Genomic DNA, 24,956 nt, shown 5'->3' on the forward strand with positions numbered 1-24,956 from the left:
AAAGGAAAGGAAAGGAAAGGAAAGGAAAGGAAGGTCAATACTCGAAGAAGCATATTTAGCAGGAATAAGCTAACAGTGGGAGGTCCCTAGGCACAGAGAGGAGCGGGTGGTGAGACGGTGGAAGGGCTACTTCAGGCATCTAGACCATGGATTGCACTGTGCTTCCAAGTAAATGTTAGTGAGAAAATCTTTTCCTACAAAAAGATCATGGACAAGGGAAATGGACATGCTAAAGTTTGGAGCCAACTTTGTTGGTTTGCCTGTAGTTGGAAGCTAACTTCTGTTCTCACAGAGGGCCTGATGTGTAACAGGAGTTTTAGGAGAGTATGTAGCAAGGTGCACAGAACTAAGTAGAGATTTTTGAAGAGTAGCCAAGTGAGAGAGCAGCATATGCCCACGGATAGCAACCTCTGTTTGGGAAGACAAGAAGGAAGCATGAGTGAGCCACTGAGATGGACCCGGTGGGCGGAGTCCCCGGATCTTGGCAGACAAAGCTGCGCCTGGTTTCAGATGAGGAAGTGCAGTTGGCACAGGGCTGGTGGCTTCTGGATAAAGGCTGATGGCTGATGACTGAGTGATAGGAAACCCCAGAGTGACTAGAAAGGAAGTCTGGTGACAGTAGGACAAAGGAAGGAAGTTATAGAGTTGGCCTCAAGCAGCCTTCTCCTTAGGCAAAGTTGTCTCCGTCAGCTCCATTGCCTCTCTACATCCAAACCTCTGGTAAGTGTCCTCCTCTGCTAAGCAGCACATGTGTGTGTGCAAACCATGAATGGTGGCTGCTTAACTCCTTTGTGCCAAGCACAGTAAGGGGCAAGGATGATAATTAACTTTTAATTCTGGCAAGCACTTGGCAATCATACAAGGGTATCTGACATATGTTTTTGGGTCTTTTGTTTTTAAATTGATTGCATCCCCGGTAAATAGAGTGGATCGATTTAACCCAGTTTAACCAGGGAGTTTATAACACTTGTATGCTCATGCCTTCAAAGGCCAGGTTGTACTGTGATTTCCCCGGCTTCTAAATCAAACACTGGATGACCAGTGCTCAGTCAACATCATATTGAAGATGGTACAACACAGAGCATAAAGATGGCTCCATCTTCACTAGATCTCTGTTAAATTTGGTTCAGAAATTTCCAACTCTCAGACCCCAAGAGGTAACAGATCATGTTGGCAGCAGCTTGGGGGTATCACCAAAGCCCATCCCGAATCCCGAGAATCAAGAAAAAGAAGTTTACTACACTTGAGAGGAAGATGGTTGCTTGGGAAAGCCTCTTGAATCAGGACCAGGAGTTGCTTATCAGGAAGAAGAACAGGAAAAAGAGACTGGAACTAGCAACGCAGGCCTGCGTGGGATACGAAGGCCTCTGTGTGGCGTACCCAGCTGTGCACCCAGGCTAAGCATGGGACCGTCAGGTGGTCTCTGTAGTTACCCACCACCCGGCTTCTTGAGACAAGCATCCTGTGCTCATTGCTAGAAAGCCAAAGTCACCTAATGTGCACCCTGCTGGTACCACTCTGGCTGGCTCTGTTCACCTTATGACTTCAGTTGGCCTTAGCCTCTGTAATAACCAAGTTTCTAAATGGGTAAAACTGACTACCCACTCCCCTCTGCATGCCTATCGTCACATGTTAAGGTCCTCTGGGAGCTTCCTCATGCTGGGAATGGCACACAAGGAACACCAAGAGTGATTAACTGGCGGTGGCGGCGCAGGGGGGGGGGTGTTTTCTTTCCTCTTAACAGTTACCAGTATGAATTGTTAGGACTGGCGCAGCTAGGATGTCACCTCAAGGAGTATTAAACCCTCTAGGTCTGCATTTTAGGGATGGCTCTACCACTGGGTGTGGCTAGGCCAATGAATATATACAGCTTCAGTCACTGCCCCAACCCCCTCACCTGGTATAATAAATTTTATCAGGGCTTGGAAGGATGTGACAGTGATGGACTTGTAAGTAAAACATGTGGCCGGTGTCTACAGAAATATTATTTGTGTTTACTGGAAACTTAACAGAGGGAAGATCCCAAAGGTCACTGGTGCGCCTTGGAATGGACCCAGAGTTCCAGTGCCTCCTGGACGCTCTAGTCTCCCAACACCCGCTATCCCTGCACGGTTACTATGCTCGTGAGCGTCCATAGCAACCGCCTAGGGCAGGGCTTCCCTGCTGGTACCCAATTCGCTTGCTACTAGGGACCCTGGCTGCGGTTTGATGACAAGTGGGGCGGGGCGAGCCAGCTTCTAGGGTGGCTGAGGGTCCACAGCACGCACAGGTGAGTGATCTAGGAAACTACTGGCCCCCAGAGCTGCGGTACCTGACTGGGAGTCCAGGATGTCTCATCCTCGGTCCCCAGGCAGCCCAGGTCTGCTGTTCCATCCTGTGGTCTACGGAAGCGGCATCCATCCTGTTTCTCACCTGCTTTTTCAGAGTATAGCTTGTGTCTGAAACCCAATCCCTCCTGTGGGCTGCTTTCTTAGCCTAGGCTTCTAGGTAGCTCAGGGGAGGACATGTTTCTGAAATTCAAACCAAGGCTAGTGTCCTCTGGTACTCCCTGTCCTGGGAGACTTTCGGTTACATCTTCCTTGCTTGCTTTTTTTTTTTTTTTTTTTTTTTTGCGGTTAAAACCAAGACTCTCAACACTGCCCTGGTACTTAACAGTGTTGTAATAAGCAAACACTTGAGAAACGGGGACCACTCTTTGCTTGGTTATTAAGGAAAGGAAGCTGTTTTATGGATAGGTAAAAATATTTGATGAACCTGGTAAAATATTCTATTCCTTTTATAAACGAAATATTTCACACATTAATTCAGTGAATAGCATCTGTATGCCAAGTCACCCTGTCCACCCCTTAAACGGTTACAAGCACAACCGTGGCCTGCTTTGTGGCCCTCTTTTCCCAGGGCTCTCACCTACCAGAATTTAGTATATCCTTATATTCTGCATATTTTACACTTTTATCATGATATATTTATCCAGATGCCAACACAGGTGTTGCTTTAAGTGTATAGTATATAACAGACAATCTGCATCAAATGTGTTATGAATATACTTCACATCACCTATACAGCTTCCCTTTTAGTTTGCTCCCTTAAAATTACTGGAGAGCAATTCTTGGGCATTCTAATTGTTTCTGTATATGGGTGTCTATGGGCCTACAGGTATGACAGTAAAAGTAGCTGGGAATTTCATTTCCCTTGCCCTGGGGAAGAATTCGTTTGTGTTTGTTTGTTTGTTTGTTTACAGATAATTAAGTCTCCCCCCCCCCGTGTTCTTATTTAACCTTGAAGCTGCAGTGTTTCATGTTGAAATCCAAGTCATCGATTCTAATTTCAGTGTTTGTTTAAAAGGCGAAATGTTTATATGATCTGGAGAGAAGCTCTAGCTAAGTGTGGTATTTATTAACATGTATCTCTGGTCCCATCTGACACTGGGTTAGCTACTGGAACCAGTGGACCTGGTTCTAGTCCTGTGGGTCTGTCTATGAAGCCAGCCGTCAAGCCTGTGCCTGCCACTGATCTGAGGCGGGGCATGGAGAGAGGTAATGGAGTTTCTGTACTTGATTCTTCTGGGGATGTTCTGTATAGGTTTTTGCTCTTTTAAATATTTATGATCCTAAAGTCTTGACTAAAATATGCCAAGAAACTACATCCATTCAAGTCAAGCTCATCTTCTGAATTGTAAATGGATCTTTCCAGTACTTGTATTCTTGGTGGGGTCCATTGTATCTTTAGCAAATCAATATTTATAGTTGAGTACTATAGCACTTTCAGTATGTTAATACCTGTTGATCACACATTAAATGAATAAAGCCCAACATTGTTTGACTTTGTAGCACATCTCGTTTCTATTGTTAGTAACAAAATATAATGTATTTATTTATGTTTACTTATTGGAACCCTGGCTGACCTGAAACTTGCTATGTATACCAGGCTGGTCTCAAAACTCATAGGAATCCACCTGCCTCAGCCTTTTAAGTACCGGAATTTAAAGCATGCATACCACACCTGTCTCCAAATGTAATTTAAAAAGCAAAAAGCCATGGTCCCCGTGGCTACTTCCATCCGTCTTCCCAAAGACCTTCCTGAATTTCCATGCAGACAGACGATGAATACAGTGTTAGCAAGTTTAGCAAGTGTTACACTTGCTTGGAGAGGGCCTGAGTTAGAATTTGGAGGCCTAACACTGGAAAAGACACGATCGGCCATCTGATCCAGAGCTTTTTTCAAGTGAGGTACATACGTGGCATCAGAGGGCAGCTTGCAGGAGTCAGTTCTCTCTCTACCGTGTGGGTCCCTGGACCTGAATGCAGCTCCTCAGGGTTGGTTGCAGGTTCCCTTATTCTCTGAACTGCCTGTTGGGCCTGCGCTGTCCACTGTTGGCATAAAGTTGGGAGTAGTGTGACCTTATTAGCCTCCTCACTTTTACAGTGGGTGGTATGACCCCTCTTTCCTTCCTAATTTGTCTTCTCTTTTTATTTGGGTAAGTCTGGCCAATTTCTGCTTTGTGGATGTTTCTCTTCGCTTTCTCTCCCCTCTGCTTTGGGTTTATCTTGCTTTTTACCTCTTAGATGACAACACAGCCCATCAGTGGGATGTGCCTTTAATTTCTGCCTGGTCTACAGAGTGAGTTCTAGGACAGTCAGGACTACACAGAGAAACCTGTCCTAAAAACAAACAAACAAACCAAAAACCAAACTAAACCAACCAACCAACCAAACAAACAAAACACAAAAAGAAAAAACAAAACAAAACAACCCCCCAAACAAACAAACCACCACAGATCATGGATTTGAGCTCACCACCTTCTAATATGGATGAAGACATACCCTTGGCCCTAGTAGCAACTTCTGCTGCGTTTCATTAATTCACATAGGTTGTGTTTTGTTTTCATTCAGTTAAAGATAGTTTCCAGTCTCCCATGCTATTTCCACATTGATTCATGAGATGTTAAGAACTGTATTGTTTAATTCCCTATTATTTGAGGAATTTCTAACTGTCCATTGTCAACCTACAACTTAATTTTGACATATTCAGAAAACATGTGTAACTTGTGTAATTCAGTAGTTTAGGATACCTTAGGTCCAGTTAGTGTAGATTATTTAAATGAATATTAACCAGTATATCTTTTCTATGAATTACTGACAGAAGAGGATTGGATATGCAACTACAATGGTGGATTTGCCTGTGCCTTATTTTAATCCTGTCAATCTTTGTGTTATGTATTTATGTCAATGACTTCATAGACTTTCAAGATTGCTATATCTCTTAAAATGTTATTTTATTTTTTAATATTGCATGTGTATGATATGTGTGTGAGTGCTGGTGGGCATGTGTAGTGGTCAGAAGACAAGCCCTAGAGCTGGCCCTCTCCTTTCATCCTTAAAGTGGATTCCAGAGATGGGCCTCAGGTCTCCTGGCTTGGGCAGCAGAGCACGCTACCCACTGATCCATCTTGCCCTGTCATCTTTGAATGAGCCTTCCACTCATTTTTATCTTTGATCTTATTCCAAGGTTTACTTAGCTTGATGTTAGTATAGTAAATTAAAATTTTATTACTATTTACATGTTGCATGCTTTCCTATACTTTCATTTTTAAATTTCCTGCTTTATATTTAAAATGCTTTTTCTAGATAATATACATTTAATATTCAATCTATGTGGAGGATGTTTAATATAAATCATTTATAATAAGGTTGGATTTCTGACCATCATCCTGCTATTTTGCTCTTCTTCCTATTTTCTCTTCCTCGTAAATCATGTTTTTGCCTTCTCTCCCTCCCAGCTCCTCTTCCCTCTCCTTCCCTTCCCTTCCCCAACATCCCTCAATCACGGACTGCGATCAGGATGGATCAGCCCGTTCTCCCTCAGTCACCTTTGGTGGTGGTGTTATCACAGCAACAGAAAGCCAACTAGAATGAGAGGCATTTCACTTGCTAGAGGATGTCTGCCTTAGGCTGCCTTCCAGGTCTCTCTAAAGACGTTGTCAAGGGCTAGCATGTAGCTCCGTTGGTAGAATGCTGGCCTCGCAGGTGAAAGACTATGGGTTTGGTGCCAGGCACCACAAAACAAACACTGGGGAAAATTGCCATCGTACTTGAGTAGTTTCTGACAATCCCATGCTCCTTCCTACACCCATTCTTTCTTCTTGCTGTGCTGTTTTTTTTTTTTTTTTTCTCTTGGATCCTCAGCTTTTCCTTTAGGCCTGGCTTTCAGAAACTTGATTTGGATAAGCCCTGGGGTAGCACTGGGATATATATATGTGTGTGTGTGTGTGTGTGTGTGTGTGTGTGTGTGTGTGTGTGTGTTCGTGTGTTTCTGTTTATCTTTTTACAGCTTGTGGAATTTCTGTACTTTTATAATAATCTAAAGACTACAATAGTTTCCCGCACATGTGGAAGGTATTCAGTTTTTTCTTCCATTTGGTCCCTCTCCTCATGACATCACAAAGGCACAATTCCTGTGCTGTTATACTGCTGTTTCGTCTTTCTCTTTAAGTAACAAAAGCAAAACCAAAAGCATTGAAAGAAAAATCCCTGTTTCCTGTTCACCAGGCTTGGGTATACCAATATCTATTTCTCCAGGGTCCAATCGGCTGTCCGTGCCAATTAATGAGTTAAGTAGATATTGTGTGCATTTGTCCTGCCTGTTTCCCATCTGGCTCCTCCCACAGTTGTTCTCCTCCCAGGATTCCTTCTGTTTCCAGACTTGCTTCTACAGACTGATTCTCTTGAATTATGGCCATATTTTTGTCTGTAAGTATGTATGTAATTTTTTGACGGGTTGCCGGACACAGCGATGCAACCTGGTTGAGTGTTTTGATGTTCTCAGGAAACCAAGTCACTTGTTGGCCAGTCTGATCATCCTGAGACCTGTGTCCAGCTTTGCTTAAGTGAGCCCTCAGAATGTTCTCATCTTGGCATTACTAAGGAAAATTACCAGGCAAGAGCTAATCAAGGGAGGGAAGGTGAATTTTGGCTCATGGTCTCAAAAGGTTGCTTGGGCCCACGTGCAAGATGATCAGGGAAGAGTATAATTACAGGAGGATTGTTGTCCACGGCCAACAAGCAAACAGCGAGCAAGCCAAGCAGCCAGAGGTGATACACCCCCGGCTAGAACCTGCTTCCTGGATGTTTCTGCAACCTCCTAAAGTAACAGCACCAACTGGGGACTAGGCAGCAAGCCTGACCTCATGGCTGAGATTTCATGTTCAATCCATAATAACTGTTCTCAAGCCAGGGACTTCAACTGTGTAACCGCTCTGGCGTCTTTGCTGACTGTCTCCTGGGAACATCATAGATTCTAATCTTGCTCAGTACACATTTCTACTTTCTGGGCTGGAGAGATAGTTCGTCCAACAACTCTGCCCCCAGTGTCTGGCAAAGTTTGAGGAGGGTCCCTTGACACATATGCAGGTTATGTCTAGTCAGAGACTCACATGCATCCACTGTGTAGCTCTCTAAGCTGTGCTCCTGTAGCTTGTTTGCTTGAGTTTTGCTTACAACTTCTAGCTGTTGAATCCTCTGCAGAGTCTGGTTGTTCTCTCAATACGGAGTCTGCCAAACTTCGGTCCATTTCATGTGTTTCCCCCCTCACCCCAGTGATCTGGAAATTGCCCCCAAACACAATGGCTCACTATTGGCTTCCTTGTTTTCAGGGATCAGTCTTGTGTTGCCTGTAGCCAGTGTGTGAGAGCAGCTGTCTCATATGTTGGACCCAGGTTTTTAGATGTACAGTTTTGGCTAGTCTACCATGGATGTAGGTGGAAATTCTGTTTGAGTTTTTAAACATTTTTTTTTTTTTAGGCCATGATATCGTCAGGATTCTTAACCAATAGGAGCACCAAATACACAATACAGGGGTGGAGAACTTTGGTAAAGCATTATCAAGGGGTGATTTTCATTCCCTCTTCCTGGGTGGCTTTAAAGGATGGATGAATGGAGCTCCAGCTTCGGTTATAACATAGCTCTTGTAGAACTCATCCCCAGACCTGAGCTCTAAGTTCTGTCCATTAGTCCAGATCCTCGGCCATCCCTTCCCTAAAACAAAACTCTGGCTGCTTTTCCATAGTCGGCTTTTCCCCATTCCTCATGTCTCATATTGTGCTTGTGTCTCATATGGTTTCAGTTTTGACAATCCTGGATTGTGATACCTCAAGATACCAGCATAGCAGGTGTTATAAGAACCCATGTGACATTCTGCCCTTCAAGTCCCCCAGTCAGAGTACTAAGTGACCCTCTCTGGACTTGAGATCTTTTATTGTCAAACATTAAGCAAAGCTAAGGAGAAATGTTTTTGCTAGAAGGAAACTATGTTATTTCTGGATTTGACCAGGGAGACGGGTTGGAAGCAAGACAGACTTAAGGTCCCCAACACCTCAAGTTGCTTTGAACTCACTTTGAAGAAAAGCAATATTTAAAGTTCCAAACTGAAGTGAAGAGACGCCAGTATAGAGTGACTAGGAGGAAAAGGAGGGGGGTTTAGCCCACAGTGAGGGAGCGAGTGTTACTTGGGCCACTCTGGCACGGGAAGCTATTTTATGAGTGGATTTGAATTTGAACACAGTTCTACAAATCAGTTATCCTGTGGTTCTGGTCAGACAGTATTGTTATGTAGCTATTTAATCGTTGAGGAACTTATTTCTTTTTATCTGAATAGCGCAACAAGTTGAATATGACTTAATTCTCTCCCTCTTAGTAACAGGTCTGTAGCCATAAGCACCCCAGCAGAATTATATTGCAAAATGTATGTCACAGTCTGAAGTGTCCTGGACTCCCTAGGAGGGCCCATGAATGTATTCAACTAAAAATAAAAAGATACATGTTCTAGAATGATAGGAACTACAATTGGGATAACATGAAGCCACACGCGTGTGTTTGCACACGATAGGATCAGTCTTTTAATTTAGAACATTTGAATGTCAAAAATTCAAATGACTAATAAAAACATACTAGCTTCATGCATTTTAGAGGCTCGGGGATAGAAACTTTAAAATTATCACCAAAAAGTACTGTTAACGTATGAGAAGAGATATATAATGAACCTGGTAACACTGAAGCTGGTACTGTGTCAGATGAAACCTTTTATCGGTATGTTATATAAGATTAATTTATTTGACATTTCCTTCCTTCTTTCCTTCCTTCCTTCCTTCCTTCCTTCCTTCCTTCCTTCCTTCCTTCCATCCATCCCTCTTTTGCAGGAGAGATTTATAAATTGTGTTTGAGCACCATGGAACGTTTAGGTTCTACTTTGACGGCTACATATGCCCACCCTCAACCTGCACCGACCAGCTTTCTACCAGCCATTGGTACCATAACATCGAGCTATCGGGACCGCTTTCCCCATCGCAATCTGACCCACAGCTTGAGCCTTCCATGGAGACCGAGCACCTACTACAAAACGGCCTACAACTACCCAACCTTGGCCCCATACTCCTCGATGTCTCAGAGAGTGTGTGAGAGCACTATGCTCCCTTTTGTGTCCAACCGAACCACCTTCTTCACAAGGTACACCCCTGACGACTGGTACCGTTCCAATCTAGTCAGCTTCCAGGAGTCCAATTCCTCACGGCACAACTCAGAGAGACTCAGAGTGGATACATCTCGGCTCATTCAAGACAAATACCAGCAGATCCGGAAGACCCAGGCTGACTCTACGCAAAACCTGGGAGAACGAGTCAATGACATAGCGTTTTGGAAATCTGAAATCACGCATGAGTTGGATGAAATGATTGGAGAGACGAATGCACTGACCGATATTAAGAGAAGGCTGGAGAGGGGATTGATAGAGACTGAAGCCCCTCTGCAGGTGAGGATGAGGGTCAGGGTAGAAGGCACTGGAGCTCAGTGGTTATAGTTATCTCCAACAAATTACATTTTCTGCTGCCCATTGAAACACCACTCATCATTAATAAATATGTAAATGGGATAGATAGGTAATGACTAACCATTGCCATTTTACACATTTCACACATAGTGAGTTTCTGAATGAATTCTGAAAGTAAAGCAGACTAACACTATTATGCTACACACTGTTTCCAGCTGAATGTGCCATCTTCTTGGCTCTTAACGCCGGTTTAATCTCTGTAGTTTCTACATTAGGATGAAAGATCTGAGGAGATGGCTCAGTCGGTGACACCTTTGCCTTGCAAGTAGGAGAATCCAAATTTGATCCCCGGATCCCATATGAAAAAGCAGGGCATGGTGGTATATGCTGGCAACCCCAGCACTGGCAGGGTGGAGGCAGGGGGATCACTGCGTTCACTGGCCAGCCAGCATAATCAGTGAGTTCCAGGCCAATGAGAAACTCTGTTTGAGAATGAAGGTGGTGGTGTCTGAGTAAGCACACCATTCAAGACTGACCTTGGGCCTTCACATGTGTATTCACACACACACACACACACACACACACACACACGCACACACACACACACACACATACACACACACACACACACAGGTGCGCATATACACAGAAACCTGTACATACACAGACACACACACACATATACACATGTATACACAGAAACCTGCATGCACACACACACACACACACACACACACACACACACACAAACCTGTACACATATACCTACATACATATAAACGAAGATGCACACATGTATGTACACATATACCCTGCATACACAAACATGCACACGTGTACACACACATGTTTACATGCCCACTCACACAAACATGCATGTGCACACACACACATGCGCGTGCACACACACACACAAATAAACTTTTTTAAACAAAAGAAACAAAATTTTTCAGTTTGTGTCATGAAGTCTGTGTCAGGGCATAAGCGATCAAATGGGACCCCTTTAGAAATCTTTGGGATTCTTTTATTAAAAAGATAATTGGGGCTGAGTGTAGGCCAGTTGTCACGGATAGACAGGCAGCCCTTTAGTTAATCACTGGTGTTTGATTAAGCTTTGAGTGGGCTCCAGTTACCTATGACCTTTGTACCACAGGATAGATCTTCCCACCGCATATGCACACCACTATAGAAAGAAGGCCTTCCCTGTCTAAAGCTGGGAAAGGATATAAATTAGTAAACTTCTCAGTGGGCACTGCCAACACCAGGTGTCTCAGTGTGGAATGCTTACAGGAGATCTCATGGTATCTGAGAGTGAGGACCAAGGGGCTGAAGGTCTAGTGATTTCAGAAGTCTTCTGGGCTTCTCTGCACAGTGTCACTTTATGTCCTATCCTCTCCACTAACCACAAATACAAAAGTACACATAAGCCCCTGTGTCCCGAGGAGGTGCTCACACATGGTATTTTTGGATGAGTTCATCTAAGTTGTTAAGAATCAGAAAGCCCCCAGTGTCTTCCTTGGGACCTAGCTTAGAGACTAAAAAAAAATCCTTAAAACCAGGACCATATACCCTATTACTTAATGTCTCCAGGACACTCGGTTGATTTCCTCAGTCCCTTCATGATGACTGGACTCTGATTGGTTCTAATGTGAGTTTTCTCCTGTAGTTGCTGCCTGAGTGTTCTTGTGGGTTACAATATTGACTGTCAAAATGGAGTCAAAAGGGCCTGGTCACATAGAGATAAACCTCAAAAAGGAACATATAAATAACCACTTAGCAGGAGGAAGCTTGCTAAATTTTAGCACAACAATAATTACATCAATCAGGGGGTCATTGTAGCTTATCAAATATCCAATAATGAACACTTGTGACATCTAGGGCAGAAAGCGTGCACTTGGATGTGTCACCGGTGGGACCATGGGCTGGAGGAAGAGTCCTGAAAGTCAGTGTGGTGATATCCACTTAAATAATCAGAGCTCCCACAATCCACCAGTTCCTCATCTAGTAAATGTAATTTTTACTATTAAAAATTAGAAATTTGCTCAGCTATGGTTCAATAACATATTACAACATGGCTCACATTTTGTGTTTACGAAAGTTTAACATAGTCCTATGTCAAGGAAAAGGTTTTGAAGAAAGCATTTTAGCTACACAATGACCTCCTACATAGCTCATTGTTAGCAATTTATGCTGTTTTTTATTGTCATTACTAACATTCTCTGCCTCAAAGAATATTTTAAAACTCCAGTTTACCATTTCATTTGATCCTAAAAAATTTAGTATAAAATTTAGAGATATTTCTGTTTCCATTTTATTAAAATCAGACAGCCAATAAACAAAGCAGCCATGAGCCTCTGAAACATGTTTTTTGTATTTTAATTCTTAATAGGTAAAAGCATATTATTTTTGTAACTAGGGAAGTAAATACTTTTATAGATAATGACTCAGATGGTTGGCTATACAAACATTTTAATATTTTGAAAGCAAACCACTTATTTCTACTTTTTCCAGTAGAAAATACTTAGAAATAATAATTATATCTCAGACTCTATTTTCATGTTATCCAACTGTTTCTCTTCAATAAACTGATCCCAAACATTTAATTTAATTACTCATTAGTGGGGATTCTTTTTGTCAGTTTTCTAAACTAGCATTTCTTTTTCAAATTAATTTCTAAAGTAGATGCCACCCTTTCAGTAAAAGCAAAGATTTCTTTCCTTGCCAGTGTCTTTCTTGTGCTAAGCTCTTCCAAACTGACTTGAGAAGTCCACCTTGGGAGTTCCTGTTGACTTCCTTTAAAGAAGCCTTGGTCATTTCGTAGTGACATGTTCTGTGCTCTGTGGATCTCTAGGTTGCCCGAGAGTGTCTCTTTCACCGAGAGAAGAGAATGGGAATCGATCTTGTTCATGATGAAGCTGAGAAAGAACTACTGGAGGTAAGTGTGTGCGTGGGAGAGTGGGGAGGTGGGGAGGGGAAACGCTTCAGTAATGAGAAGCCTATAGACACAAATGTGTGTTTAGGTGAAGAAATCAGAGAGGTGCTGTCTAAAGCCACTCATAAGTAAGTTTACAGTGTCTGGCAAAGGCTCATTTTCTTGGTTTTATAAGTAATATATGTTCACTGAGAATTTTAAAACTACAGGAAAAAATAAAAAAAAATAATGTGTTTGTAGCCCCATTTCGATGCAAATCAGTGTCTGTAGATTTTGGAGTACTTCAGTCATTCTGTCAAACATGTTTAGATAAATGTGTCCCTTTCACCCAATAATGACATAAACCTGTTTCCCAGATTGCACTCCAACTGTATCTGTGAACGTGAAAACACCTGCATCCATTCAAAATGACACAGAAGCCACTTTCCTGTCAGCACAGATACCCTTAGGACACAGCTTTGATTAGCCAATTCACAGGGTCTGGTCCCTGTAGCTCCATGCCACCATGGTGTCAAAAAACATCGCTGCTGAGCCCAGTGCACGCTCTCAACTCCTTCCCCCTACTTCTCTTGAGGACTAGTGACTGGGATGTCAAAGGGCATGCACATCTGGGGAAGTTTTGGTCCATGGCCAATCAGCCAGCGGAGAACTGATGTGTCCAAGCTGCCTTGTGGAATCTCCCAGGCTCGTTTGCACTTTCCACCTCTTAAATCTGCGTTACTCCCGACTTCTCTCACTTTCTGTATTACCTACACCAACATCTCTGCCTGTTGAGGTTTCAGCCTCCGTGTGCTTGAGGCTACGCCCAGTCTCTTTCTTTGGCTAAGACATTGACTCAAGCACTAGTTCTTCACCTTAAGAGTTCTGCCAAACAGTTTTAAAGACTTTGATTAGCATGTACTACTACTAATAAGGTTCAAGTATGTCCTGGTCAAGCCCAGTGTCTGCTTGTCCTTCCTCCCAGATCACTTCCTAGCCTGTCCTACCCTGTCACCTTCCTCCTCCTCCTGGTGGTAGAGTACCCTTGGCTGCAGCTGTTATCTCCTTAAACTCGACATCAACTTCAGCTCTTTATCTGAAAACAAGCAACAAACAATTCACCTCAGATCCCTACACTGTGACGTATAAAATGGATGGAAGACTTAAGAATAAGAGTTAGAAATAATCAAATACTTAGGAAAAGTATGTCTAAATAATTTTGACACTGGAGTAGGTGACAGCCTTTTACATACAACCCTGAAAGAAGAACAAGAACAAAAGATAAGCTACATCAACAAAACTGGAGAACTGGTACATGAAGGTTACCATCTTCATATATCATATACCTGACATGAACTTTTATCTAGCCTATATAAATAACAATTGAGTGTTTTAGAGAAAAACAATTCAATTTTTAAAAATGGTTGAACTGACACATCAGTTTGCCAAAGAGGAGAAGCCAAAACCAATAATGGCATAAAACTGTGAGTCACCATTATTCACCAAGAAGACAGAAATCACCTTCATAGTGAGACTCAACCTCGCACCCACAGGATGGTGATTTCTATACAGGAAATAAGAGCTGAGACGGTGGAGGGATTACAATCCATGCACATTGGTGTTGGGAATGGAAAATGATGCATCTGATTTAGAAAATGATTACTCAGAGTTATTAAATAATCCAGCAACTCTGCTCCCAAGTGTCTACCCAAGAAGAAAGAAAGGAAAGTGTGTGCTGAAAGGTAAAAGCTTGCAGGGGAATGAGTATGGAAACAGCATGTAGAAGTGCCCTAATGGCTATCCCCACAGTAGAGAGTTATCTAGCAGCCCATTGCCCATTGTGGATTAGTGGGTGCCTGGAAGGGGGCTGGGGGAGGCTAGAGTTTGGAGGTGACTGGCACGAGTTACCTTTTTGAATCCAGGTGATGAAAGTGCCCTGAGTTTGGTTTTAGTGATGGCTGTAGACTTCGAGTTGGTGAGTGATGTTGTCTGACCCCACAGATCTATCCTTGAGAACCAAGAAACAGTGAATCCGAGGTTGTTATTTTCCACTTCAGTAGCAGAGATCATCTTATCCCAAAGTTAAACCCGAGACTAGAGTAATAGCTCTTGAATTGGTCATTCCCAATTAATTCAAGTAGTGAATATGTTCTGTTAGTCAACGTAGTGAACACACACACACACATGCACACACACCGACACGCACATGCACATACTTAGTCTTTTGACTATTATATACAAGCAGTAATATAGGCTGAACATCCTCACCTCCTGTCTTAGACAGGGTTTCTATTCCTGCACAAACATCATGACCAAGAAGCAAGTTGGGGAGGAAAGGGTTTGTTCAGCTTACATTTTCACACTGCTGTTCGTCACCAAAGGAAGTCAGGACTGGAACTCAAGCAGGTCAGGAAGCAGGAGCTGATGCAGAGGCCATGGAGGGATGTTCTTTACTGGCTTGCTTCCCCTGGCTTGCTCAGCCTGCTCTCTTATAGAACCAAGACTACCAGCCCAGAGATGATACCACCAAAAAGGGGACCCCCCCTTGATCACTAATTGAGAAAATGCCTTACAGCTGGATCTCATGGAGGCATTTCCCCAACTGAAGCTCCGTTCTCTGTGATAACTCCAGCTTGTGTCAAGTTGACACAAAACTAGCCAGTACACCCCCAAATCCAAAACCTAAAATGTTCCCAAATCAAACATTTTGAGCATGAAGATGACACCAGAAGCAGGGGATTGCACAACAGATCTCAGGTTAAATTAAACACGTAAAATCGCTTGTGTGTATAAAATGTATCTGAGACATAAATTAATTCCACATGAAGACTTGCATTCCCAAGATAATTTTATCATAACTATGCAAATGTTCAAAATTCTGGGAAAAAAATATGATCTGAAATGTTCCTGACCCAAAGTATTCCAGAAGAGGGGTGCTTACTGTGTTCAGCAGTCTCTTACAGAACAGCGTCTCTTGGGGGAGCCGTCATGATGTTACCGGCCCATGGCTCTGTCACCATGGTATCTCTTTGAACTCTGAAGCCAAGTGAGTCTGCAGAGGCATCTCACACCCAGTCAGCCAGCTTGGATTGTGCTCTGGGACTCAAGCTTGGCTTGCTCCTCAGAGCTAAGCTGACCCTCTCAGAGTGCCCTCAGTGACCAGTTTCTCTCCTCCTCCTATGTTGTAGAAGCAGAAAAGCTCAAGACTTCAAGGGCTTATTGGGAATGTGTGACAATGAGCTCTGGAGACAGATCCATTTCGGCACAATGCAGCCTGAGAGGGCTCTGCTCTGAGAAAGGGTTGAATAGTCTCATCACAGAATGAATGCATGGGTAGGGTTCAAACATCCGTATACACTCCTTGCCTAGGTTTCTATGTTCAAACTGTGGGTCCAAAGGTTTCCAACAATCAGCCATGTCAGAGTCATCTTTGATGGACACAGGAGCAAATACTGAAATTACAAACTGATAACAAGCGTTATGTTAGGAACAAAGGGCCTGCTCTTGTAGATGAGATTTTTTTTTCATGACCTTGGTCCAATTGGAACTGCAGTTTGATTTTAGGAGTTGGATTGCAGCAGATTGTTCAACTGTGGCAATTTAACTATGCTCCCTGAACCTCGAAGCACACAGAACCATAAAAATAGCTTCAACCTTCTGGGAACAGGGTCTGGATTCATAAGGACACTCATGAAATGATTTTAAATCCATGACTCAGGCTATAGTAGTACCTGTAGTCGAACATCAATGTTCTTGGGTTGCTGACCATCTTACTCCACTGGATCAGAGCCCACAACTCACATGAGTATAAGTTCGAATATGAGGGAAACGACCTCTTGTGTGAGTTTTCCTGAGGACAAGCGAATGAGTGTCACAGAAAGGGAAGTGATGAAAACCAAAGAAAATAGTCTACCTAACTGTAGCTTAGAGAGCCTTTGAGACTGTTGGGAAAGGATGGCTCAAAGGCAACTCTGTTTCTGGAAAGCCCGCCCACTGTGGGTGACTGACACACCAAAGCTACACCTCCTAGATCTTCCTGCACAGCTCGAGGGCAGCTTGGCCAAAGGGGAAATCCGGTCTTCCTCAGCACTCTTTCTACAGAGGCTTAGCAAATTGACTAAATTTCAGAACCCTGAAGCCTTGTAAGTTTTGTTTACTTCCTGGGTTTTATATGTTTCCCTCTTCTGTGTAGGAAGGAAAGTTGAAGTCTTGAGAAAATAGCTGTGAGCCAGCTGTTTGCTCTTCTGTGTAGGAAGGAAAGTTGAAGTCTTGAGAAAATAGCTGTGAGCCAGCTGTTTGCTGAACATGAGCTTCTTCACTTGTGGGCTGCAATCCCTTCTGGGGTTATGGGTTTTCTTTTGGTTTTTCAAGACAGGGTTTCTCTGTGTAGCCTGGAACTCACTCTGTAGACCAGGTTGGCCTCGAACTCAGAAATCCACCTGCCTCTGCCTCCCGAGTGCTGGGATTAATGGCGTGCTCCACCATGCCCGGCATGGAAGGGTACTAAATGTTCCAAATTCAAAATTAGTTCAAAGTTCAACTTGCAGTGACTATGGGGTCTTGTGACGTGCTCATCCAAGCTACGCCATGTGACATCATTGTGGCCTTGGTTCTGAACACACACTGTGTACACTTGGCACTGTGCATGCCACGCACACACATGCAGCACCACACGGATGCTGCCTGGAACACAGCTCAGACTCATGATGACTGTAGGTTATAAATTGCAATGTTTTTCTCCACATAAGAGACACAGGATGGTTCAGTTACAGAAACCAGGCTTAAAATTTTATTCTCCTACCACCAGCCCCTCAGGATGTAAGTATGACACGACCACGTCTTTCCATCAGATTGCTAGAGTGCCCCGTTTTAATGATTGTTGGCTTTTACTTTCATCAAAATATTTTAACTGTTAAATGAATTTCAGCCTGGGAATAAGACAGAATTTCCAACAATTTCCGGCATAGCCCTAAACACACCTCCACCCTGTCGTTCTGTGCATTTATGTGAAGCAGTATGACCTCAAATCAACTCTGAAAGGCATCCAAGATGCTCTGTCCTGCAGCATCCAAAGCACATAAGCACACCCATCACAGTAGAATGCAAATTGTGTTCCTGTTAATAAATAGCAAAGTAGAATTCTGTTTATCTTTTTGATTTTTTTTATCACTGTGTTCGATAATATTAATTTTAATACCTTTAGACTTCAGATCATATAGGCAAACGAGGTTATTTATTTAATTACTTTGGGGGGGCAGAGTTTCTATGTTTAGCCTTGGATATCTTGGTAACCCATTCTGTAGACCAAGTTGGCCTTGAATTCACAGAGATCCACCTGCCTCTGCCTCCCAGGTACTGGGATTAAAGGTGTGTGCCACCACTTAGAAGCAAAGGAGATTTTATTTTATTTCATTTTATTTTATTTTTTTTTACTTCTTCAAAGGAGGTTTTAAGTGGAAACAGTTTAAGAAACGCCGGGCTAAAGCTATCTATCCAGAAACCCCGGGAAAGTGCTGTCCTTATGATTACTTCATAACTCTGGTCACAGTAAAGTGCGAGGCAGTGCGGTTTCACTCTGTGATAGGAAAGAAAAGGCTGCAGAGTCTCTACTCTGACGCCCTCCCCTCCTGCAACGCTGCGCTGCCCGCTGCCCAAAGAATCCAGTTCCTGAGAGGTGGGTGACAGCAGGAGGCTGTGAAGGTTTCATCTGCTCAAGTAGGAGGCCTAATCCAAGGTTCCTCAACCTCGGAGACAAGGTTCCTGTTTGGCTTTCACCCCAAAGTCCTGCTAGTGAGACCACAGAGTCATGGACGACACTGGCGTCCTGGGACTCTCTGGGAAGTCAGCCCACCCTGCAGCTCTTCCGCCTCTCCAAGTTCGGAATCACCGCCCTCTTCCCGGCTCCAGCAGGAGCGCCTGTGCTATGCAGGTAGCTGCAGTCATGGGCTCACCGGACCCAGACCGCCTCCACAGCTCCTGCCTTCTGCATCTGCCTCCTGCAAGCTCTTACCTCCAGGCAGGGCAGAGGATGGCTTGCACCCCTACACAGTCCCACTGCAGGGATGGGTACAGATTGACAGGTCGGGTAACACCGGGCAGCTCTACAGGTCCCAATGTAGTCTTTCCTTGTTCGTGGAAATTCCTCTGCCTTCAACCAGCTGCTTGCTGTTTGTCATCTGACTTTGTTTGAATTCACAAACAAAAACTATTGCTTAGGGATTAAAAAATATTACAGTTTTATTAAATGAATTTTTCCCCCACTGGAAATCCCAGGAGTTTCCACTACGTGCATTTTATGTGAAAACACCCATGGCACATATTGTAAAGTGTCCTAATGATGTTTTCTAGGCAAGACTCCAGGCATCCTTTGATCTCTCTCTCTCTCTCTCTCTCTCTCTCTCTCTCTCTCTCTCTCTCTCTCTCTCTCCTCTCTCTCTCCCTCTCTCTCTTTCTGTCTCTCTCTCTCCCCCACCTCTCTCTCTGTCTCTCTGTCTCTTTCTCTCTCTCCTCTCTTTCCCTTCCTCCCTCTCCCTTCTCCACTGTCCCTCTTCTCTATGTCATTGAGACATGAACAGTAAACAATACAAAAATCTAAGACTCTTTTAGTATCCCATGATATTTATGAGAACAGGCAGAACTTTGGTACAACATGAAAGCACAGAAAATGCTAGTTGATTCCACTGATCCTGAACCTCTAAGAATCAGACAGCAAGTTTAACATTTTAGTCATACTCAGTATTGTCTAAACATGTATTTGGCATGTTCATATGTGTATGGGAGTACATATGTATGTGTGTGCATATGAAGGCCAGAGGGCAATGTCAGCTGTCATTCTCAGGAATGCTGCTTCTTTCTTTCCAGGTAGGGCCTTTCATTGGCATGGAGCTCATCAATTAGATTAGACTGGCTGGCCAGCAAGTTTCAAGGATGTGCCGGTCTCAGCCTCCCAAGGTCATCATGTCTGGGAAGCCAACTCAGGGCCTTGTCCTTGCAAGAGAACTGCTTTACCAACTGAGCTTCCTGTCCCCCAGAAGCCCCTTAGTTAATACACTTAAGTTAAACAATAAAGGAAGAAGACAAACAGGCAGATGCTCATGGTAGTAGAGTGAAGAAAGTATCATAATCAAATCAACAAAGATAAATAAAAAAATTATGTGATAGATTTTAGCATCAGAGAAACCATTTATGTCAAAATACAAAATACCCGATGGGAAAGAACTGATTTTCTTTTAAGGTAAGGGGGTCTCCTACTCTGTGACCCAGGATAACCTTAGACTTAAACTCCTCAGCATCTCAGCCTTTCTTGTCTTCCTACAGGACTCCAGGCTCCTACCACCACATGTGGCTAAGGACTGCATTTTGAGTATGTTAAGAACATCAAATACATCCTTATATTAGCCTTCAAATACAGGCAGGTTGGCTGTTGTCTTGGGGCATGTTCTGTCACATTGGTGAGAGTTGCAAGATAGATGACTACCTGGTGTGCACAAGGAAGGTAGACTTATTCATTATTGTAGACAAATTCAGCTTTCTGGAAGGGAAATTAGCTTTAATTGCTAAACCTAGAAAACAAGCATGACCCTTGGCAGTGTCGATCTGTTTACTCTGATTGTTTAAAACAGCATCCTTTACTATTATGGGGAAGTCTCCAAGTTTAAAAGGCCACCATATAGACTATTAAGGATAATCCCTTTTCACTTTAGAAAGCAATAAAAATTTTTATACACACTTATAAGAAGTACCTGAAAGGTGTTATTTGAGTTGTTCTAATGTTAATATTAATTTCAGAGGGAAACTAATATTTACATACTATGAAATACTGCATATATCCTTGTAGCCTCGAGTCACCACACATCTGGTCAAGTGAATAGCACGGCTAGCACAGCTATTGCTTCAAGTGTAGGGATGGGGCCACAGGGCATAGCCTGACTTCAGCTGGTTGACCTCCAAGGTGGAAGGTCAATTTCCATGTTTGAAACACAGAGCTCAACCTGCTAGCATTGCGTGTATAGCTACAGAGAAGCTCTCAGGCCTGGCCTGGCTCCCAACCTTCACTGGCTTCCCGTGCTTTTGAAGGAAAGCTGTTATGAGAAAAGGCATCATAAGTTCAATATGGCACAACACCAGATTTTTAGGACTCTTGTCGTCATCATCGTTTTGTTTCACCTACAGATAAATATGGGGTAGAAACGAAACACTAAAATTTTACTCCATATGATGGTCCAGCTTGGTCCATATGATGGTTTCCTTATAGTCCTAGAAGGAAAGATTGATTTGTATTATCATGGGGCATGCAGGTAAATAAATAGATGTAAAATTGTTTTAATGTCACAGATTTTTCAACAAATAAAAACTTCCTTTGTTGATACGTTTGAACACTGCTGACTTTCAGTGCTATGCTCAGTGAAGACATTAATGTGTGGTTTTGTTTTTTCTATTGAGTAGGAAGTTGATACCATTCTGAGTTGTCAAGAAAGGATGAGGCAACATCTGGATAAGGCGATTGCCCAACTCGCGTAAGCATTTCCTCCCTACCCAGCATTAAAGCCCAGCATAGAACTGTGCTTCTGCCTCCTGTGCACGTTTCTGTTAGAGCTTCATCTGAACACACACACACACACACACACACACACACACACACACACACACACTCACACGTACACATAGGCACATAAAGACACACATGGACACATACACACGCACGTACCTGCACATACATGGGCATACACATATAAAGGTGCGTGCACACACAGGGACACTTCACCAATTTTTACTCAGAAATTAGGATGAGTGCTTGGAATTTTGTCTTCGATTTTTATTTAAAGATTAATTTGGGGATGCTGTGGGAAGGATGGCTAATGTCTCCCTTAACTCGAGTCTTTCCCTTTGAGGCCTGTGTTCAGTCCTGGCAGTGGGCAGATACTAGGCTGTCCCCCCTGTGTTCTTATACTTCCTTAAAGACCCATCTGTCCCGATTACATCGTCATTCGCTACACCCACGGGGCTGTTGTTAAGCACCATCCACCAGAATGTGAAGCCTTCAAGGTACAGACTCTCAGGCACCTGCTGTTTACGACAAGGGAGGAGGCAATGGGAAGAGAGAACTAAAATCGGGAAAAGTTCTTAAGTTGTGGTAATGGCTGTCAGAGTAGAAACAGTGCTGTCTGAACCTGCTGACTAACAGTCCTTGAAGGTCTGTGTTGGCTCTGGTCACAGAAAGAAGCAGTGTTGAAACGATGGCGTCTAGGGAAGACTATATTTCTGAGATTGTCAGGCTCTCTTCTCTTCCATGGCTGGGCTGCCGGGACAGAGTGCTGGTGTGAATGATGAGCTCTCTGACGGGGTGAACTACGAGCTCTCTGACCTCACTTCAAGCACTCTTGGAAGTTGATTCTGATTCTTAATGTATATCTCCTGGGGAACATCTGGGACAAAGCACGGCCACAAACTTAGGTCACCAATGAATCGAGGAAGCCTGTGATGTATATGTCTCATGAGGTCCTTGGGGAAAATTATATTCAAAGCCTGGGGGTAACATGGGTGAGAATATGAAGCTGAACAGGAAGGAGGAAAGGAAGGCACAGAAATGGACATAGGTTGCGAACCACTGTCCTGTCTCAACTGTGGGTGAACAGTAGGAGATATTATTCTCCCTCCACCTCTTCTCCTCACCTCCCAACATTCCATGGACAGGAAGAGTGGGCAGGGTGGGGAGGGGTGGGACATGGCAGAGCAGGGTGGGCCGGGAAGGCCAGGCAAGGGTAGAGTCCTCACGCCTCACATGCATGGCCATCTCCGCAGATGCTCCTTCAGCGTGGGAATTGATTGTTTTGATGGAGAAGCAGGGAAGGCCCTGACTTAGCGGGTAATGGCCAGTCCTTTGGGAACTAACTGGAAACATGTCTTTCTTCTCTTCCCTGGGGACTGCAGCTCAGACAGATCTGCACAGCATGAGCTGGAGAAGGATCTGAGTGACAAGCAGGCCGCCCTTCGGATTGATGATAAATGCCAGCACCTGCGCAACACATCCGAGGGCGTCAGCTACTTCCGGGGGGTGGAGAGAGTCGATGCAACGTAAGCTGGCACTTGCCACCCTGTGGCTGTAATAACATTTGTCCTTTCTGCTTTCATAATGATTCGGCATGCAGGCTGCCTTACTCTTATGTTCTACAACCATCATGGAACCCCCCAAGACTTGATGATTTATAAAGAACAGAAGTCTCTTGGGTTCATTATTTTTGGAGTCTTGAAAGACCACAGTGGCAATTTCTGGCAAGAGTTTTCCTGCTGAAGAAACAGATGGGCAAACAAACATGTATAAAAGTGAATGGCGACTCACTTTCACAACAGCGCACTCTGGGAACACTAACCAACCCCAATGAGAATTGAACTCATTCTCTCCAGAGAGGCATGCAGGCAGGCAGGGGGTGTGACTTCGTGAGGGGTAGATTTGTCCCTAGCAGCTCAAAGCGAAGAGTGTTTTTAAAGGTATTGATGTTCCTTAACGGCCCACTCATTATTTAAAGCAGTGCTTTAAGAACTCGAAGGAGACGTTCTCAACCTTCCCAATGCTGCGACCCTTTAATACAGTTCCTTGTGTTGTGGTGACTCCTGACCATAACATTATTTTTGTTGCTACCGCATACCTGTAATTTTGCTGCTGTTGTGAACTGTAGTACTTTTGGAGATTAGAGGGTTGCCAAAGGAGCTGTGACCAATAGGTTTAGAACCACCAACGTGAAGGCCTTACCTCCCAATGATGCACCGGTGGTAAGCACAGTCCGTGAGTTAAAATGGAGGGTGTAAAGCACGACCAGCTGCCTGAACAGGAGAGATGCATTTGACCTTGACCAGGTTTTAATAAGGTTTTACTCTGGGAGGGTCAGACCTTGGGAACTGAACCATCCTGCATTCCGTCATCAAAGAGAAATGTTTCTCTAACATGAAAATGGCTCCTTCTTTTGCAGAAAACCTAGAAAAACACAAACAAAAAGTTGACCAGACACTGCCAGTTCCGAGATGCCCTGGGCCCTCTGTGCCCCGGCTGAAAACCTTGAATGCCTCTCTTACCACTGCTTGTCACAGTTGTCTTGCTGACAGTTCTTTGCCAGCCCCTTGGATGCCATTTGGGGCAGGGTCTATAGTCTGAGTCAGTTACTTCCTTTAAGAAAATAACCAAGTTGACTGAGTGAAGTTTACATAGAATAAAATGACCAAAGTGCACATGCGTGTCAGTGGGTCTGTCATATCTGAATGCCTGTGTTACCTCACATAAGATGGAGACATTTTAGCACCCTGTAAAGATCCTCATAGTTTCCCCCACACCTGTTCTACACACTACCCTAAAAAGATGTCAAAAAGGATTCAGTCCTGTGGGGTGTTGAGCTGTCCCCCAAAGCAGCTCCTCCTCTTGAGAGCCGCAATACCAGTTAGGGCTTTGCTTTTGATGTTCAGGTGTGACTCAGAACCAGACCCTGTGTTCTCTCTAGTCCCCTCGTGATGCCTCTTACATGACTCAAGGTGAGCAGAGAGCATCATTTTGTCTCCTTGGAGGATGGGCCCTTTGAAAGGCCCCTAGTCTCAGCACGAGACCTTTGCCATCCCTTTCAAAATATATGGCACATCCATGACATCATTTTGGGTCTAGTCAACATTAAGTCCTATTCAATATTTTATTATAAGAACAAGAAAGTGGATATCACCTGTTAAATCTCCCATCCAGAGTCACCCAAACTTGACAACTGCTCTTCAGTCCTTCCAGTTGTCCCCAGATCACCAGATGTTAGTTTGTAATCTTAAAAAAGGGTATCCCCCCACACACCATTTCTACAGCCTATCCAGCTTTTTACCGCACACTGCACCAATAATGTTGCTTGTAAGCTTAATGCCCTTGGGTTATTATAGATTCATGAAGTAAATATTTGTGAATTTGCATGCTACCTACATTTTTTTCACATGCATTATTAACCTAACCTGGACTTTCGTTCTTTTCCATGACTTCTAAGCTGTCAGTGCTTTACATAAATATTGCCGAAATGACTGTCCTTCCATATCCATCTGTGGGATACCCTTCTCTTGGGATGTTGCAATTTCTATGCTATGAGCATTTAAGCGATAAACTCTTAGTCTGTGTAGCCTTTCCAAGACCATGGCAGTTCAACAGCCTCAGCTGCAAGACAGCAGACATCCCTCAACATGTCTCTGGCTGCAAGTCCCCCTTTCGCTC

General features: G+C 43.7%; 1 protein-coding gene across 2 annotated transcripts in view; it reads left to right on the forward strand.

Moving 5' to 3' along the window:
• The window catches only part of Tekt3 (tektin 3), a 45,663-nt gene that overhangs the window by 8,848 nt on the left and 11,859 nt on the right, over window positions 1-24,956 (forward strand). The window contains exons 1-5 of one of the 2 annotated variants that reach the window (XM_021213788.1): window positions 2,166-2,269; window positions 9,194-9,801; window positions 12,671-12,754; window positions 21,176-21,246; window positions 22,661-22,804. In XM_021213788.1, coding sequence (XP_021069447.1) covers window positions 9,223-9,801; window positions 12,671-12,754; window positions 21,176-21,246; window positions 22,661-22,804 — 878 coding nt within the window. In that variant the 5' untranslated portion in view covers window positions 2,166-2,269; window positions 9,194-9,222. Of the gene's footprint in view, window positions 1-2,165; window positions 2,270-9,193; window positions 9,802-12,670; window positions 12,755-21,175; window positions 21,247-22,660; window positions 22,805-24,956 lie in introns of those variants that run through there. The other variant, XM_029546538.1, reaches the window with a different exon arrangement.

This window comes from Mus pahari, chromosome 14 (genome assembly GCF_900095145.1).
Source record: "Mus pahari chromosome 14, PAHARI_EIJ_v1.1, whole genome shotgun sequence".
In the NCBI taxonomy this organism is placed as follows: domain Eukaryota; kingdom Metazoa; phylum Chordata; class Mammalia; order Rodentia; family Muridae; genus Mus; species Mus pahari.